A 19525-nucleotide genomic window follows, 5' to 3' on the forward strand; every position below is an offset into this window, starting at 1 on the left:
ATGTTTTATTACCGTAAATATTAGGAATTTATTTCGTAAATTTTTGGTAATAATGCGACAAAAAAACTGGCTAAAATAACTCGAGTAATACCATGTTTATGCAGTATTTAGACCGTATAATTCTGGTATTATTTCGGTATTTCCAAAACCGCGAGGGCAATAAAATGATGTATCATAAATTTAAATTGAATTTAGTTTGATTGACGTAAATTTTTTTATATATACATTTCTTTAACTTAAATTTATTTTGCAGTCAAAAATTCTTTATTATATTTTACTCTTTATATATCAGGCTATCATCATTATTTTATCATTTACTAAATTCGACGAACATGCATTGTTTTTTAATAATTTAACAATTGATTATTCAGACGCGATCGACATTGTTTTTTACGCTTATTCTATTTTTTTTTTTTTTTTTTTTTTTTTTTTTTTTTTTTCAAGTCTTGTATTTGTAATGGACTTAAACGAAAGAAATATATTCTAAAACATAATATAAATATTACAATATAATAAAGTAACATTGTCAGTTTATTATTATAAATAATAACAATCAATGCCTATCGAATCACGTTGGTTTTATCGTATACCTACATATTAATATGTTTTTTTTTTTTTGCATTTATTGTTTAAATCGTGTTATAGATAAATATTTTCTTTTATAAACACTCAATTCTTTGAATTACTACTTGATAGGCATTTTTCAAATTTTTTTTAATTATTAAATGCTGCACCATTCGTACGAATATTTGGAATAAGTCTTTGGTCTCGAATGGGTCGCCCGCTTATAAAAATAGTCGTAAACGGGCTGAGCAAATTGTCATTTGGCACAAATCAGTTATACCACATATAATATTTTCAAACTAATTCTCTTGTCATTAATTTAGAAACAATCAAACATTTATCCATTCATACGTTTCATCGTGACTGTTTATTTTTTAATAAATGTCTATAACATGAAATAATATCATTTTTAGCAATTAATAAAAATAGCTTTATACATTATTAAAAAGCCATATATATTCAATGAACTGGCAGTGAGAATGTAGAATAGTTGGCCTTATGAATCCAAAATGTACAAAGGAAGACATGGATCAGAAATTCTGGCAGTTTGTAGTTTACTAGTGAATGGTCAACATCTTCAGTCTATCACTAGTCTCAAAAATACTTTGGATGAAAGTATGTTTTAAAATAACAAACAGCCACGACGAATATTTTAAAATTATTTGTGAATTTCATATATAGTTGGCTAATAGATAATTAATAAAATTTTAAGAAATTCAGACGGCGATTGAATAGTCAGAGGATGGATTATTTTGAGTGTTTGGTCTTGACCAGAGAGAACTTCTTAATCCAAGCTTAGGCTTCTTTAGTGAATCAATATCGCATTCAGCCTCACTAAGTTCAGGTCGATCACTCCTCTCGCCGTTTCCGTTTCTCTGAACAGCCGACCCTTGACTACTCACGAACGCTGTCTCGGCTACAGACATTGGTGGCAACAGCATTCGAAGAGAACTCCTGCTGGGAACGTGCCATCTTGAGAGACAGCCAATTACGAGTATTTAGAATTTACAATTGTGTTTTTTCGAGTTTAATATGGAAACTGATATTTCTTGTGCTCACTGCACTCCACGAAGCAATTTTAATGAGAAGCATTTTATATAATGATTTTGTTTTAATTATTTCATAAATAAATTTAATCTTACCTGGACCGTCCTCGTCTAGGCAATGATTTCTGTTCGCACATTGGTGAAATATCCGACGACGTGCTCGATGTACCGTGGTAAATGAAATCCGAAACTGCTCGGACTAATTCATTATAATAAGTAAAATTTCTTTTTAAAAAATATTATAAGTTATATAATAGTAATAACATACTGTGCTTGAGTTTTCCGGCGTCCAGTTGATTGGACGATTCCGTTCTGGAACGTGACAACTGATCCGGATCGGATTCGCTCTCGTCACTGTCGTCTCCTGGCGTATGTTGCTTCCGCTGTTGACGCCGTCGCGATGACACACTCTTCATACTCTAATAAAGTACATGAACATAATCGAATAAAATAAAGCGTTTATATTTAAAAAAAAAAAACTAATAGTACATTGTGCAAAACGATGGCTAGATCGAACATTTCCTGTCAAATGTAATGTCTTTCTTGCATTTCATGGTAAGAAAGCACGTTTTTGATTGAGTATAGTTATAAATGACACTACAAAGAATAAATTTCACGAACAATATCCAGATGTTTTTAAATCTTTACTTTTTCACTAGCTCGAACATTTCTAAGTAGGTTTTAGAAAAACATACTAACATTTGAAGTTAAAGTATTAATATTTACAGGTCAAATCAAAAAAATGTAATGAAAAGAATGATTATTCTCAATGAGAATAGTGGCCACAAATTTATCAAAATCAAAATTCCTGACTTTTCAAATATGTTTGAAATTTCCAGACATATCTAAGTCTCCCAGTAATGTGGCAACCATAATTAGAATATTTTCATACTTATTTCGTTTTTATAGTTTTAGTCATTTCATTTATAAATTATAGTGTCAAAATGATTAAAGAAAAAAATGCAATAAGGAAGTAAAAAGTTATGTAAAGTAAGATAAAAAACAGAAATCGAATTTATTGTGAGTATTTTATTTATGTATCTTTTTTTTGTTTTGTTGCAAGACTTTTTATATGAAGCTCGATTTTAATTTCAGCTCTGACCAAAGAAAATTTTTTCCTGATAATCTATGAGTATGGCTTCAACACTAATTTTCACTTCCTTATTGCATTTTTTTCTTTAATCATTTTAACATTATAATTTATTAATAAAATGACTTTAAAAACATGAAAACGGAATAAGTATGAAAATATTCTAATTATGGTCACGTATTACTGAGAGACTTAGTAACAATTTAAAATAGTGGAAACCTAAAACATGCAAACCTTCTCAGTAAGACAATTTATAGATAAATTGAGAAAAATATAGATAGCCCGAACTGGGAATCGAACCCAGACCATGTCGGTATCGCGCCGAGTGCTCTACCAGTTGAGCTATCCGGCACTATCCTATATGCCGTTCAATTTGATCTATAACTTATTGAGCCACACCGTCCATCGTAGATATGTCCGGAAATTCCAAACATATTTGAAAAGTCAGAAACTTTGATATCGGTGAATTTATAGCCACTATGACACCTTGAGAATATTCATTCTCTTCATTCTATGTTTTGATTTCAATGATGCTCAATGTCAAAACTCCTTTTCTTTATTATACTATAAAATACATGTTGTAACAAGACCAAGTCATAACATTAATATTTAAAGGTCGCTCAAAACAATATAAAATTTCAATAAATTCATTTTCAAAAATATTGAGCGACCTATGAATATTAATACTTTGACTTCAAATTTTAGTATGTTTCTCTAAAACCTAATTAGAAATGTTTGAGCTAGTGAGAAAGTAAAGATTTAAAAAAACAAAAAATCGGACTGTCGGTTGACCCTGAGGGCCAGCCCCAAAATTTCCGCATATTTCAAGCTCCTTGAGCTCAAAAAATTGTTGTAGATACATTTTCAAGCTCTTCCTGCACGAAAATACTTTTATATCCTTTTGTTTTCAAAAAAAAAAAAAACGTTTTTTACAATTTTGTCTCAAACGATATCTGAAACTAAATTGCCGAATGCCAATTACCATGGCGACCTGACATGTGCCACGTATGTTATCAGGACCAAGTGACGACGGCAACGTGCTTCCGTCCACACGACAAAAATTACAAGGACTATATTCGGGGACGCTGTCAAGGCTGTGGCATTCCAAGCCAATTATTTGACCCGCACTGCAACTTTTGTAATCGCAGATACCCGGGGTACAAAGATTGGATCTCAACGAAGTACACTCCGGAGGACATCGAGCGCTTCCGTCGTAGTCACTTGCGCTCTACCAAGAAACTGGAATAAATTACCTTACGTTACCGATTTAGACTGTTAATCTAAATAAACACACATACATGATCTCATACTCATCTCATTAATTCATTTTATTATTGTTGCCAATTGTAATAATCATCAATTACAGCTTCGAGCCCGGTAGCAGTTGGTAGCAGAAGAAAAAAAAAAAAAATCGGTCTGTCGGTTGACCCTGCGGGCCAGCCCCAAAACTTCCCGCTGTTTTCGACCTCAAAGAGCTCGAAAACATTAGTGTAGATATATTTTCGAGCTCTTCGAGCTCGAAAATGCTATCACACGCAATTGTTTTTTTATGATCTTTTCAAGCTCTAACAAGTTACCTGTTATGCTGAAGTTTGAAAATTTAAGAATCGAAAATCATCAATGAAGCGGTTTTTAAAATTTAGTTCCTAATTTTGTTCAAGAAAATAAGTGTATTGAGGCAGAAATCAATGTCGGGGATCAAAATCAAGATTTAAATAAATTTTTACTCATGTAAGAAACAATAAAATATGAAATATCGGATAAAAATATTAAAAACTACGTTTTATCGATTTTTTTGTTGATAATATGATTTAAACTAAAAACCAAGTTCGATGACATTATATGATCAAAAGAAACCATAAAAAAGATGAGTTGGTATGATATCAGGCACATTTTAGTACGTTATATTTTAGTACGTTATATGATTTGTCGGGGAAAAATGACATAAAATGTTATTTTTTTAATTTTTCAACGCCGATATCTTTTGAACTAATCAATCGATTTTGATAGTTGACATGGCAATCGGCGCGTTTTATTGAATTCTAGAGCTGATTAAAATTTGAAATCGATCGCATTAGTCGATTCGAAAATACTTAGAAAAAACCGTTTTTCACCATTTCTTTCTCCCGCGATAACTCTCGAACGAATTATCCGATTTTGATGTTTGAGGTGGCAATCGACGCGTTTTATTGAGTACTAGAGCTGATTAGATTTTAGAGTCGATCGTATAAGTCGTTTTTGAGAAATCAATAAAAAACTAAAAAAAAAATTTTTTTTTTTTCGTAATTCGCCAATATTTTCGAGTCTATTCGATCAAATAATCTGAAATTTTTAGGAAAGTTGACGGCCAACAAGCTCTTTTGATTGCCACCCCAACCATCCAAATCGATTAATTAGTTAAAAAGTTACAAAGAGTTTACATACATACACACACACACTCGGACATCATTCTGAAAATAGAATAGCTTCCTAGGACCTCAAAATGTTGACATCTGATGAAAACTCGATTTTCGAAAATCGGGGTGAAAACAATAACTTCCCGAAATTTTTGAAAATCGTCGATTTTCTTAGCGGGAAGTTAAAAAAAGAAAAAAAAATATTACTATTCTTTCTTTACAGCCCAGCGGCTGTGGAAAACAAATATTTAAAATTATATTTTTATTTTTTATTTTTAGTTCGTAAGTTGTAAAAATTTCCGGATCCAGATCGAGGTCCCAGGATCGAAGTGGAATTGAGATTAGGGTGGCGGGACTTGGAATTTAAGTCACAATACTCCTAACGGCTTGCGATCGCTTTCAAAATTATTTTTTTTTACTGGCAATATACTTGCATAGCCGGCGATCAACTCGCATTTTTAACACTAAAATTTACTGGCAATCTACTTGCATTACTAGCGATTAACTCGCAAAATTTTTGAAACTTGCAATTTCAGGCGATTTATTCGCACTACTATAAATAATTTAATGTTTATATTTTCTATTTTTTGTTTGTATATGGTATAACTATTCTGGCAATTTACTTGCATCTCTGGCGATCTACTCGCAATATTTTCAGACAACCTAGACGAGAGGTCAAAAGGGTAACCTTGGCTTAGTGGGGGGATTGAGACAATGTGAATTGTCTTCGTCGTCCTCAGCCTTGCGGTTCCCATTTTTCCCCGTCTTCTTGTCGTCTGAAACTACCCAAGTCATAGTGCCGTGGTCACATGACTAATTTTCACGTCAACGCATGACTGTAAGGGTGAAGTGGGGACAGAGTTCAGAGGCAAGTCCCAAACCCTCAATTATCGGTTAGACAACTTAGACTTCGATCTTGGATCTATTAGCGTCTAGACGTATTTGAATATTCTGAATTAATTAAATATAAGCCGGCAATTTACTTGCATTGCATTCATTTATTATTTAATTTAGTTAATATACTTTATATCTAACTGGCAACTTAGCTTGCGATCTCATTATATATCGTATATTATTATTGTTATTGGAGACTAAAACATATTTAATTTGTTAAGATCATCAGTACGTTACCGCTGATACATTTGTAATATCAGCGTATTAATTATGAAAAATAAAATCAGTGTATTATTTGATTATAACAACCAACGCTTTCCACGTGGCCATCCATTGTTATTCGGACCACCTACATTGTATTATTCAGCGACATTTATTGTAAGTAATTGAGAATTATTATAACTGGCAATAAACTTGCATATTTTCTGTATAACTTCATATTCTATCTACTACCTTTTAGTCATATCCTAAAATACTGGTAAAATTATTTAATGAGACATAATACTGATTGATTAAGTTACATACGATAATTAAATTAATTATAAGAAATAATTTATAAATAATAAGCCGTGAGGTAAGTTAACAGATTTTTATATACGTTGCCGAGTTTGAATAAGTGCGGGTCCTTGCTTTGCAAGAACTCTAGCCCATTGCTCTGTCCCAAGTAAAATAAAATTTGTTAGAGGCCAACCTAAGCCAGGGTTCAACCCACGAATTCTGGTGGCTGTTGGTAAAAGTCGCGAAAACGAAAAGCGGTTTGTCTCAATATATATACATATAAATATATATATATATATATAAATATATATACATATATATGTATATAAATATATATATATATATATATATGTTCAGTCACGAGCTTGATTAATTTGAATCTAGCTTCGTGCATTTCCGCTCGGTTCGGGAGTTGCCGAGCTCGCTACTGACTGAAGGTCAGAATAGTGCCGGGTCACTCGCTATTTGGGCCCAGCACATACAATTTCTAACTCAGGATCGTGTCAAGACGTCCGGAGAACCCGCTACAAGCTGACCAATCACAAAATTCGTTTTATATTGGTCAGCCTATGAGAGAGCTCGCTATCAACTGCTACCTGTTGGCGCGCTTTTAAGCCAATAGGAAGATTTGTTATATACAGCAAGGATGCCACGTCGACACCAAGCTCCTCGATGACTCAACAACGCTACCATCTTTTTTTATTCTACAACGTGTCTTTGCTACCTGCAACCTCGTGCTTGAAACCGCTTCAGTAATTAATTCTGTTGTGATATAAAACTAAACCGCTACGCTGAATTATCCTCAGTATTTAGACAGTATATCAAGGCTGCTATTTATTGAGAATAAATATATTGTTCTTTCGCCAATAATTAATTGTTAATTAATTATTGTTGACTTAACCGCTACTGACTACGTGTCAATTTTATACGTGAATTAAATCCTTGAGTTGCATTCGCTATCGCGTATAAATTTTCTAGTTGCATTCACTCTTGATTATAAGTCTCATAATTTTTAAGTATATATGAGTGTAAATAAATCTATAATTTATTTAGTGATAAAATCTGAGTAATTCTTAATTGTTTAAGTAACCTCGCCTAAACCAGATCCAATTAGTTTATTCGCTCATTATACAATATATATATAAATATAAATATATATATATATATATATATATATATATATATATATATATATATATAAATATATATATATATATATATATAAATATATATATATATATATATATATATATATATGTATATATATATATAAATATATATATATATATAAATATATATATATATATATATATAAATATATATATATATATATATATATATATATATATATATATATATATATATATATATGTATGTATATACACCTAAATATATAATCTTTTGAATCAATGGTATTTTTGGTACCTACTCGATGAATTATGGTAGATTATGGAAAATTTCTTTGAAAATTCCACCATGAGGACAAACGCAAAAGATAGATTTCGATGAAATCTACTTTAAAAATGCCATCTGACAGCCAGAATGGAAGGTTGATTTTTCGAAAATTTTCATCACCTCCCTGACTTTTCGGTAGTCTGCGCTTAGTTTAAAACGAAGGCGGCCCTTGTACTTTTTTACTAAGGTTGAAGCCAATTTTTGGAGGCCAATTTTTCAATCTGCACTTTAAATATTGTTAGTATTTTTTACATATTTATATATAAATGTACGAGCAGTACTAATCTAATCGCATATTTCTAAGATCTCGGATTGACAAACTAGTTTCGAGTAAACGGGGTTAGAAATGAAAGTATACAGATATAACAAAATATGTAATGATGAAAACTTACATAATTCATCAAAAATTCAAGATTTATAAATTCATTAAAATTATCAAAAATGGCGCTAACCAATATTTAAATATTTCCGTCAAAAATATTTGAAACCTTGTCTATCAACCTTTCATTTGTGACCTCAAACTTTATGTTTTGACCTTTTCTTTCCCCAGAAGTGGTTTTGGCACCCTCTAGGGGACGTCAAAACTAGCAAGTACCACCCTCTTCGCGGGTTCTGGGACCAGTACTCCAACCGTTAGCGGTGCCCGCATGTCTTGCACCTTGTAACATGCGGCAACTCCGTGATTGCAGGAAGCCAATAGGTATCGCTGCGCGAGTGATACCAACTCTTCAGACTGTCTTAAAATTCTAAGGAAAAATAGCTCGTACACAATACTATCACTAGCATATAGTGATAATCACTCGGTAATAATAACTGAGGGCAAGTTTATTTAACTGCTGTCTTAAACCCGAGTGAGTATAATGTGGAAGAAACCCTTTTTGGGGTAATAAGTGCAGGCTGTAACTCGCCACTAATCTGCAGCATGTCCACCAATAGATGGAATTAATACCATGGGGGACCCAACCCAAGCCCCACTTCGACCAGAGTCTCTCTATTTCCCGAAATGGGAGGAGTCTTTGGGTCCAACTGGGGACGGTCTCGTGGTGGCTGTTGGTGAGGCACCTACATGCATTGCATGCCTAATGAGTAAGTTAATGTGAGCTTATGCTCACACTTCGCTTTTATAATATTACGGTAGTGGATAGGCGATTACGCAGCGCGAGTGTGCCCCAAAAGGTGAGGATTCGGCCTGCCGTTAAACGAAGGTGGACTTAACCGTCCCGTTACATTAATTAATTGACCTTTTCTTCCAATAATTTGATAGGCTTGAAAATTTTAATGGAATAAAAAAATGTTGAAAATATGGTTTTTATTCCACATAACTTATGCTTGTCTCATTATAATTTGGTTCCGTCAATTGTAATTTATTCTGCACAAAATAACCTGTGGATTTCACTGCTATGTTATATTTTAAAAGTATTTCTTTTATTACTTATAATGTATCAAATGTACCTCTACTCCCTATGATCATCACAGGTCTTGTCAGTCCGATAGCACCCACAGTTCTTATCAGATCTCAATGAAATTTTCTACACTTATTCTACAGACGATTACCTCGATCAGGTTCGAAGATTGGCTTAATCGTTCAAATAGTTTTGAAATTATGGATGTTTGAAATTTTCATGAGTTTTGGTAACAATCATTTTTTAATCACTGCTAAAGCTCATATAACTTCAAAACTAATATTTATAGACAATTTTCGTAAAAAGTATCTGAAAGCTTGTTTAGTAATCTTTTATTTATGACCTTAAGCTTAATGGTTTGACTATTTTTTCCAATAATTTGATAGCCGTGAACATTTAAATGAAGTCAAAAAATGTTGACAGTATGATTTTCATTCCACGTAACTTATGCATTTTCGATTATAATACAATTTTGTCACTTGAATTTTAGTGTGAACAAAACAACCTTTAGATTTCACAGTTATATTATATTTTAAAAGTATTTCATTATTTATGATGTTTCAAACGTAGTTGCATGTCCTATAATCATAACTGGTCTTGCCATCCTAATAGCGAGTACAATTACGATCTAATACTAATTAAATTTTCTATACTTCGTGTACGTGAAGGTTAGTTTGGTACATTATCTATATAATGTTTTGTCAAAACAACTATCTGAAGTTCTCTATCAAAAATAGTCGTTGTCATTTTTTACCCTCACTCTTAGAAGATGAACCTAATTTCATATCATCACTATACCCTAACATGTATCACAAGATATGTACAATCAGCGCCATGTATTTATACCGTATCTGGTTACAAGCGTACCAACGAACTTTTCTATGTAGCAAACTCTGTTTATGAATTTCTCTAATTAATATATTTCTATGCACTTACAATTACACAAAATCCATTTATGTTGTAATAGTTTTCCCTGATAAATTATATGCAATTGAAATACTTCTAACTTGTACAAATAGTTACAAAAATATTTCATTCATAAAATATTTCCAAATGCGACATCTCTATGTAAGAAAAGTATATGTAAATTTACTATAGGACAATAAAAATGTATGTTTGATTATTTATATCAAAAAACTTTTCTATAGCTGTACATTTCAATGCAAAATTTTTCTATTTCAAAATTTTTCCATCATAAAATAATTCTCAAACATACATCTCAATGAAAAAAAAATAATTAACACAATAAAATAAAAAATGCATGTATAGTCATCAGAGCGCGTAAGTATCGGCGTGAAAATAGACTAGGTTTTAAATAGTGGCGCTAAAAGCTGACGGTGACTTAGTCGTTGGGTGGAGGGCTTGATTATTAAATATTTTTAAATTTACGAATTTTGCAAAGTATTTTTACATAATTTACATGGAAAATAAATTTTGAATGAATGAAATGTCATATCGTGTTAATAAATTCAAATGATATATCATGGAGAGTGCATGATAATTGCGAAAAACCTGGATTATCATCATAATAAATATCGCGTGCGAAATGCCAAAAATTGCGTATAATTTATTTTATTTTTTAACAATCGCTTTCTAAACATTTTCTAAGCTTAAAAAAAGAAAAAAATCCCAAAGCCAAAAGAGCGCATGTCTTAGTTTATACGCCTTTTTGGCGTTAGTAATTCCAAAAATTTTTTTATCGATCTTGACGTTTTCAATGATTTTGAGTTGAATGGAACAAAAAAAATTTTTTTTACACGCCCTTTTGCCACAAAACCCTATCTAACTGCTGTGGTATGCCCTTTTGGCATTTCGACACTGTAAAAAACAGTGTAAGAACTGACAAGACTATCAATCATAAAAAATTTATTTATAAGTAAATAAGCCGTGAGGTAAGTTAGTGAATTTTAACATACGTTGCCGAGTTTGAATAAGTGCGGGTTTTTGCTTTGCAAGAACCTCAGCCCATTGCTCTGTCCGGTAAAATAAAAATTTGTTAGAGGCCATCCTAAGCCAGGGTTTAACCCGCGAATTCTGGTGGCTGCTGGTTAACATCGCAAAGAGAAAAAGCGATTTGTCTCAATATAATTACATTATATACAATCATATATGATCTCATGTATAATCATGTATACTCATATCACGTGCGAAATGCGAAAATTAATGAGATGATGGATTTTCTACTAGTTTTTTTGTTATAAATTTAAACAGTGCTAAAGAATGTTGATTCAAACTATTTCCAACACATAATGGGTTAAACTAATGATTTAAATAAATCTATAGTTGAGAGTTTTGGAACTCAAATTTACTGAGCTGTTGAAGATGAAATTTCCGCCTATGTACGTAGTGTATTGGATTTTTCACCGAATTTTTAAATAACTGATGTCTCTATATTCAATACTTTAATTGTTATAAGTAAATAATTCAAATAATGAGACTTCAAGAGCTCGTAACTATTGAACTGTTTATCATACAGAAAAGTTCATAAAGACTTCGTAGAAAATCAAATGTACTACAAAATTACCATTCAACTTTTTTTTTTTAGTCAATATTTTAATTGTTCTGAGTAAATAAATTAAATAATAAGACTTCGAGAGCTCATATCTATTAAACTGTTCATCATACAAAAAAGTTCTAAATGGCAATTTTGTAGAGAATCAACTGTTTTTTGAAAATTCGCATATTCTAACGTCATTAATAGACGAAATATTGAGTGCACAGATTTGATTCTTTGGACTTATTTGTAGACATTTTATAGCTTAAGACGGTCCACTGATCAATAATATAAATAAAATAAATTTTCACAGTTTGCAGCCATTATTAATGTCAAAAAATATTCTTCCCATGTTATTTAAATGGGAAAAATTCGAGATCGATGATGGACCTCTGAAAATTGAAATTAAGGGCTGAAATTTTAACAGATTTTTTTTTTAGAGCTGACCAATAAATTTTTCGTGGGAGAGTCAAAAAAAAAATTATCGATTTTTTTGGAACACCCTAATATATATATATGTATATATATATATATATATATATATATATATATATATTTACACATATAAATGTTTTAATGAATGGTATTTTTGAACTCTACTCGACAAATTATGATAGGTTATGACAAAATTCCTTCAAAAATCGGCTATGAGGACAATTACAATACCTAGATTTTTAAAAAAATCTACCTAAAAATTGAATTTCGATGATTTTAGAAATTTTAAAAATTCTTCAGCGACATCTAAGAAATTTTCTATCGAGTTGGAACTTAAGCAGGAGTCTTCAAATACTTCATACTCATATTTTTTCGTGTGAGCTTCGAAAATAAAAAAAAAATTTTTTTTTAAATCGCCACCCTAATCTACATATATATATATTAGGGTGGCCTAAAAAAAATGATTATTTTTTTTTTTTAACTTTCCGCTAAGAAAATTGCAAATTTTCAAAAATTCGGGAAGTCATTGGTTTCAGTCATTTGTGGAAATCGAAATTTCAACAGATGTCAACGTTTTGAGGTTCTAGGAAGCTATTCTGACTAAATTCAAGATGATGTCCGAGTGTATGTATGTATGTACGTACGTACGTATGTAAATATTCTGTAACTTTTAAACGGATGAACTGATTTTGATTTTCAAGGTGTCATTCGACGCGGCTTGTTATTTACTATAAACACTGAAACCTTGACCTTAATCGGTGGGGTACGTTCGGAGATATTTCAAAAATAAAATTTTTTCAAAAATGTTTTTTTTTAATAACTTTTAAATCGCCCGATGGATTGATTCCAAAATCTCATCAGCTCTTAAACTTTATTAGCTGCGTCAAATGCCGTCTTAACAATCAAAATCAGTTCATTCGTTCAAGAGAAACCATTAACGAAAGAATTAAAAAAAAAAAAACTTTTTAGTATTTTGAAAATTTCTCAAAAACGACTCAATACATCAATTTCTAAATTTGATCAGTTGTAGAACTCAATAAAACGCGTCGGTTGCCTTCTTAAACGTTTCAATCGGTTTATTCGTTCGAGAGATATCGTTGTAGAAAATATCGTAAAAAACGTTATTTTTCGAAAACAAAGGCATACAAAAGTATTTTCGAGCTCGAAGAGCTCGAAATGGGCGGAAAGTTTTGGGGCTGGCCTACAGAGTCAACCGACAGACCGTTTTTTTTTTTTTTGGATCTTGCATGAAAGTTTGTTGGCTTACGATGTTTTAAGAAGTTTCTCCAAAAATAGCCCGATAAAAAATTTTCAAGAGGTCGCTTAGGAATTTTAAAAATCATTGAAATTTGGATTTTTGACTTCAAAATTTTTTCTTTCTCGTCACAGCAATAGTTTAAATTTGTAAAATGGTAACTACGCTGAAAATTTCAGCTCAAAATTTAAATAATTAAACCTCGCTCAAGAATATTGAATGTTTCCGAGTGCTGTCTTTTAGACGATTTCGAGCAACCCTTCAGTATTAATAATTAAGCTTTTCGATTTTTTCACCATTAATTTACATGCCCTGGTAGGAAGGGACCATTGGCCTAGGCTCAGACCAGGCATTGACCAGTCGTCATGTCAGAGTCCCGAGCCTTGGCGCAAGCCTTGGTCAAGCCTTGGCTGAACCATTGTGTGAGCATTGATCCAAGCCTTGGATGACGTCCATATCCCAAGCCTTGGGGAACAAAATATCAAGCCTCGGCCAAGGATTGGCTAACAAAGATTCGAGTCTCGGCCAAGGCTTGGGAAACAAAATATCAAGTCGCAGCCAAGGCTTGGGAAACAAAATATTAAGCTCAGGCCAAGGCGTAGGAAATGAAATATCGTGCTTATAACAAGTATTGGGAAGTTTTAAATCTGGAATTGGACCGAGCCTTGGGAAGCTTTATAGGATGAAAGAATATTTTGTTAATCATTTAGTATGCTTTATATACTTAGTTTTATAAAAAAATATTAAAATTTGTTATTATAAAATTGCATGACCTTATTAAATTATAAAAATATTTGATGCTGATATGTTGATAAACATTAAGAACTAATTAGAATTAATGTTTCAGAAAAAAAAAAAACATAATCAAATGTAATAAATATATGCTAATAATTCTTTGAACGCAATATCCTTCCACCATCACGATCGCCTGCACCCGAACGAAAAGTACTGACTACTGTTAATACCTTCAATTGACGGTTTTCATTTCCATACTTTTCTTTGATAAAATCTGGAAATATTAATTTATATTGCGTATACTTTTAAAATAACAGTTTTACCATTAATTAAATTCTATATAATAAATTTACCTTCAATTAAAGTAAAAGTATTAGTTGTACTAAAATTTAATTTTCCCCCTTTTTTTGTGATCCGTCCAGCACCACTACATAATAGTTGGACTTCTTTTGAAATCATTTCAGACATTATCATTTTAATAAATTTCTCATGATTTGAGTCGTCTGTTAAAATTTGATACATAGTCTTCTGAAATATAAATTGCTACTCTAAAGAAGATAATACACAACAATTGATTGAATGACGATTATTATCTTATAATATTGTTTTTTTTTTAAGCTTGGCAGTTATCAAAATATAAAAATATATACAATTTTATTAAAAGTCGATAACTGAATAAATTTTATTTATAATTGAACAATTCAGCCTTATTCATTTCAGAATTTATAATTTATCGACCGTCAGTTGATTATTTCGATAATAAATGGTTCATTTTAACTTAAAACTTTTTAACTTAAAAAATAGTCAGCTATGATTAGTAATTCAATATATAAACAAATAGGTTCTAATAAAATAAAATCAAAATTGAAGGTATGTATACAAGAGCTGCTTGTTTTTCAAGATTTACTTTCAACTCATCATCAAATGTTGAAAATGTTTCGGCGTCTTTTATCGGTAACTCAATATTAATTTTTTCTTTCCAAGAGTTATCAGCTGTTTTGGCAATTGCTGATAATTGATTAGAGGTGCTTGCATTATTACGATTTCTATTCTTCAGGTTATACAGAACGCTGCGCTTCGCATTCGTGATTTTCTTTTCCATTGTCTCAAATTTTAAATCGATATACTCAGCCATAATTTCTACAATTACACGTTATTCAAAATAAATAAATTATTCTATTCCAAATGAAGTTAGAAAAAAAAATGAAGATAGAATAAAAAAATAATAAAAGAGCATGGCGGGATAAGCATGGGGTAGCGGCCCCAGCGCTAATTTCCACTTCCAATTTTTGTGTCTGATGGTCGTATGGAGTACAATTTCCCTGTAAAATATTACTTAAAAATATGCATTAATTTTCGAGAAAATCAAAAAAATATTTATTGAGAAAAAAATTTTTTTTCGTTCATAATTACAAATATATCGATGTATATAATATATGTCGTACATAACTTAGAGAGACAACATATCATGATATTTTTATCAAGAAATTTCGAGATAATTATTAATAAACAAATTTTTGGAATATTTGAAAAATTAATTTCGTGCTTTCTCAGCATGATACACCTACGAAATTTTCTCTAATTACACCTTCATCATAACTTCCAGCATATCGGCTGCCCAATTTCAAAACACAGTCACTGACAAATTTTTCAAAATCGATATTTTAGTATTTTTAGTTCCAGTGGAGCCTCGTGAACTTCATTCAATGTATATTTCAAAAATTTTTCTTTTGTCAATTACTGTGTTTTGAAACTGGGCAGCCGATATATTTGGATCCACATTTTTACGTGAGTGAAACGGTGATTTTTTTTTTTATTGGAAAATGAAAACCCAGAGAGGAAAGTACGACGGGCCCAGGTTTTGCCCAAGCTTGTAAGCCAGCCTTGGTAGGACTTTGGAATGATAACACGGGGCCAGACTTAGTTGCTAGACTTGGCCCAGGCTTTGTTGCCGGGCATTGCCCACGCATCGAGGAAATGGATAAATTTAATTTTAAAAAAAAATTTAATTGTTATTAAGCTCGTAGAATTTATGATCATTAACGCTTAAACTATTTAAAGCAGGTAAATGATGTGAAAAAAAAACTCGGTGAAAAATCTGCTGGGCCCCAAGCGCGAACTCCCGTCCTTCTGATTGCTGGGTCCAAACGATAGCTACTGGACGAACCTACTAATGTTGAACTGATACATTAATATTAGAGTAAGATCCCAGAGCAATAAGACACAACTTATTTTCTAAAGCATAGAACTTTCGGTTCTAAGTAGTCTCTCATATACTTTTTAATACCTGTACGTTTGTGAAGTTAACTCGGTGACACCTGCGCAGGTACCAGGTGAGAAAGGTAACCAAAAATCAGAGTTACTTAACTTACATTTTAATGTCTGATTTTTATATATATTTTGTAGGATATTACTCTGAAGTAATATCAAAAAAGTCAGACGCTTTCCATGGGCCAGAACTTTTGACAGACGCTTTAAAGCTGTATAAAAAATAAATGAACTTAATTTATTTTTAAATGTTTGATTTTTATATATATTATTCAGATAAATATTACAAAGTTTTATTTAATCAGCCAGACAAATTGTAATGACCCAACATTTCCTAAACACAAAAATTACTCAACTATGAGTATGAGCGCGAGAGCAATATGCGTATGCGCTTCAGAGTAAACTATCTTAATATTTGAAAAATACTTACTGCTTTCAATTTCATATTTTTGCATATTTATTTAAATAAGATGAAATTATTAGTTAATATAAGAATCATTTTAAAAGTAATTATATATATTACAGATATATAGGGAAAAATGAATTTTTTTGGAGCGATTGTCTTTCAAAAAGAATCATTTTTATTTTATTTTAAAAAAGATATCAATTGTAATAATTTTACCCATGTAGGAACTTACAAGCTCTGACAACGGGGCTAAGCACGGACCAGGACTGGGTAACCCAGCTCTGGCTCCCCAGTGTCGGCCCTAGCTAAGGCCCAGGACTGGGCAAACTAGCTCTGGCTTCCCAATGTCGGCCCTAGCTTAGGTCCAGTCGTGGGCAACCTAGCGCTGGCTTTCCATCCTTGGCCCGAGATTGAACCAGAACTAGTAAGCCCAGCTCTGGCTTCCTAGTGTCGGCCCTAGCTAAGGCCCAGTCGTGGGCAACCTAGCTCTGGCTTCCCAATGTCGGCCCTAGCTTAGGTCCAGTCATGGGCAACCTAGCGCTGGCTTCCCATCCTTGGCCCGAGATTAAACCAGAACTAGTAAGCCCAGCTCTGGCTTCCTAGTGTCGGCCCTAGCTAAGGCCCAGTCGTGGGCAACCTAGCGCTGGCTTTCCGCTGTTGGCCCCAAACGAGACCCAGTCATGGGCAACCCTGCTCTAGCTCTTCAATATTGGCCCAAGCTTGAACCAGAACTAGTTCACCGAGCTCTGGGTTTCCACGGTAGACCCTAGCTAGGACCCAGCTATGAATAACTTCTACCCATACGGGAAGCCCCCGAGTTGAACGACGGGGCTATGCCTGGGACATTATTGGGAAGCCCGTCTTGGCAAAACTATACTGTCCCATGCCTGGGCCATAACTGGTTAATTAGTATTGGCCATTCCAATGATTACCCAGGCTTGGGCCAAGACTGAATACCCTAGCTTTGGCCAACCCTAGAGTCACCCTAACATGGGCCAAGATTGAATAACCTAGCCTCGGCCGTTGGATGGTTACCCTAACATCGGCCAACACTAGATAACCTAGCCTTGGCCAAGCCGAGAGTCACCCTAACTTGGGAATTATGGTGGTAGAGTAAGATAATTAAGCTGGGTTCTTGATAAATAATCAATTAAATTTAATAAATTTTATTTTAAAAAATTATGTAATTATAATATAAATAATACGAAATTATTTTTTTCTTTCTTAATCGAAAATATAAATTAAATTGCTCTTTATATTCCATAAAACCGAGTGGTTGTAGTAAAATGAACAAGTAGAACATATAAAAGTTTCAATTGAACGTTAGTAGGTTCGTCCAGTAGCCAGCGTTCAAACCCAGCAATCAGAAGGACGGCAGTTCGCGCCCAGAGCCCAGCAGAATTTTTACCGAGTTTTTTTCACGTTATTTACTTCACTTAAATAGTTTAAACGTTAATGATCACAAACTCTAGTACTTTAATAATAATAAATTTTTTTTTTTAATTGAATTTATGTGTTTTCTCGATGCATGGGCCAAGTCTGGCAACCAAGCATGGGCCAGGTCTGGCAAGCAAGCATGGGTCAGGGCTGGCAACCAGGCTTGGCACCCAGTTATCATTCCAGACTTCTACCAAGGCTGGAATAAGGCTGGCTTACAAGCTTGGTCCAGAGTTTAACATAGTTGAACCAAGCCTGAGCCAAGCCTGGGCCCGTCGTACTTTCCTATCTGGGTAGTAAAAAAAATAATTAATTATTTTTAAATTAGATTTTTTTAGTTGGCCATGATGTAAATCATGTAATTTTGATCCAAAAATTATAAAAAAAAATAAAAAAGTTAATTCTAGTCCCGTTTAACCCTGCCTAAGTAATGATTCATTTTCATTTTAGTATAATGAGAAAAATTTCATTACTTGCTTGAAAATAAGTGCACATCTATGACTAATACATATTTTTGTTTGAAATTTCTTGCTCTTCAAAAAAGGTTTCTTACACTATATTCGTAAATCCAACCATTTAAGTGATATCAAGGCTCGAAATAAAAAAATTTTTTTTTGTCATCAGAGCGAAATTGTGAGTTGGCTTGTGAAACTTTTCTGTCAACTGAAAGCTTAAATATCTCTCAAACCGTTGACTTTATGAAAAAAATCGAAGAGATTTTTTATAGAGCGGTAAATTTACAACACAAACTTGTTAAAATCCTATGTTAATATCTATTTTTTGAAGAGTTATAGAATTTTAGTCGAAAAACACTATTTTTTAAATCTATTAATTTTGAGCTTCGATATCACTCAAATGGTTGGACTTACGAAAAAAGTGTAAGAAACCTTTTTTGAAGAGCGAGAAATTTCAAACAAAAATATGTATTAGTCATAGTTGGGCACTTATTTTTAAGCAAGTAATAAAATTTTTCGCATTGTACTAAAATGAAAATGTATCAATACTTAGGCAGGGTTAAACGGCACTAGAATAAACTTTTTTATTTTTTTTTATCATTTTTCGATCAAAAATAAATGATTTATATTATGGCCAACTAAAAAAATCTAATTTGACAAACAACGGACACCCTAATACACATACACAAACAGT

The 19525-nt window shown here is 32.3% G+C and overlaps 1 protein-coding gene across 1 annotated transcript in view; it reads right to left on the reverse strand.

The window, feature by feature from the left end:
• Nucleotides 1-464: 464 nt before the first annotated feature.
• Nucleotides 465-19525, reverse strand: part of LOC103580233 (cell adhesion molecule Dscam2) — a 459597-nt gene continuing 440536 nt past the window's right edge. The window contains exons 24-26 of the mRNA XM_014439749.1: nt 1879-2029; nt 1707-1809; nt 465-1536 (exon numbers count right to left, since the gene is read on the reverse strand). Coding sequence (XP_014295235.1) covers nt 1281-1536; nt 1707-1809; nt 1879-2029 — 510 coding nt within the window. The 3' untranslated portion in view covers nt 465-1280. The remainder of the gene's footprint in view (nt 1537-1706; nt 1810-1878; nt 2030-19525) is intronic.

This window comes from Microplitis demolitor, chromosome 1, assembly GCF_026212275.2.
Source record: "Microplitis demolitor isolate Queensland-Clemson2020A chromosome 1, iyMicDemo2.1a, whole genome shotgun sequence".
NCBI classification, from domain to species: domain Eukaryota; kingdom Metazoa; phylum Arthropoda; class Insecta; order Hymenoptera; family Braconidae; genus Microplitis; species Microplitis demolitor.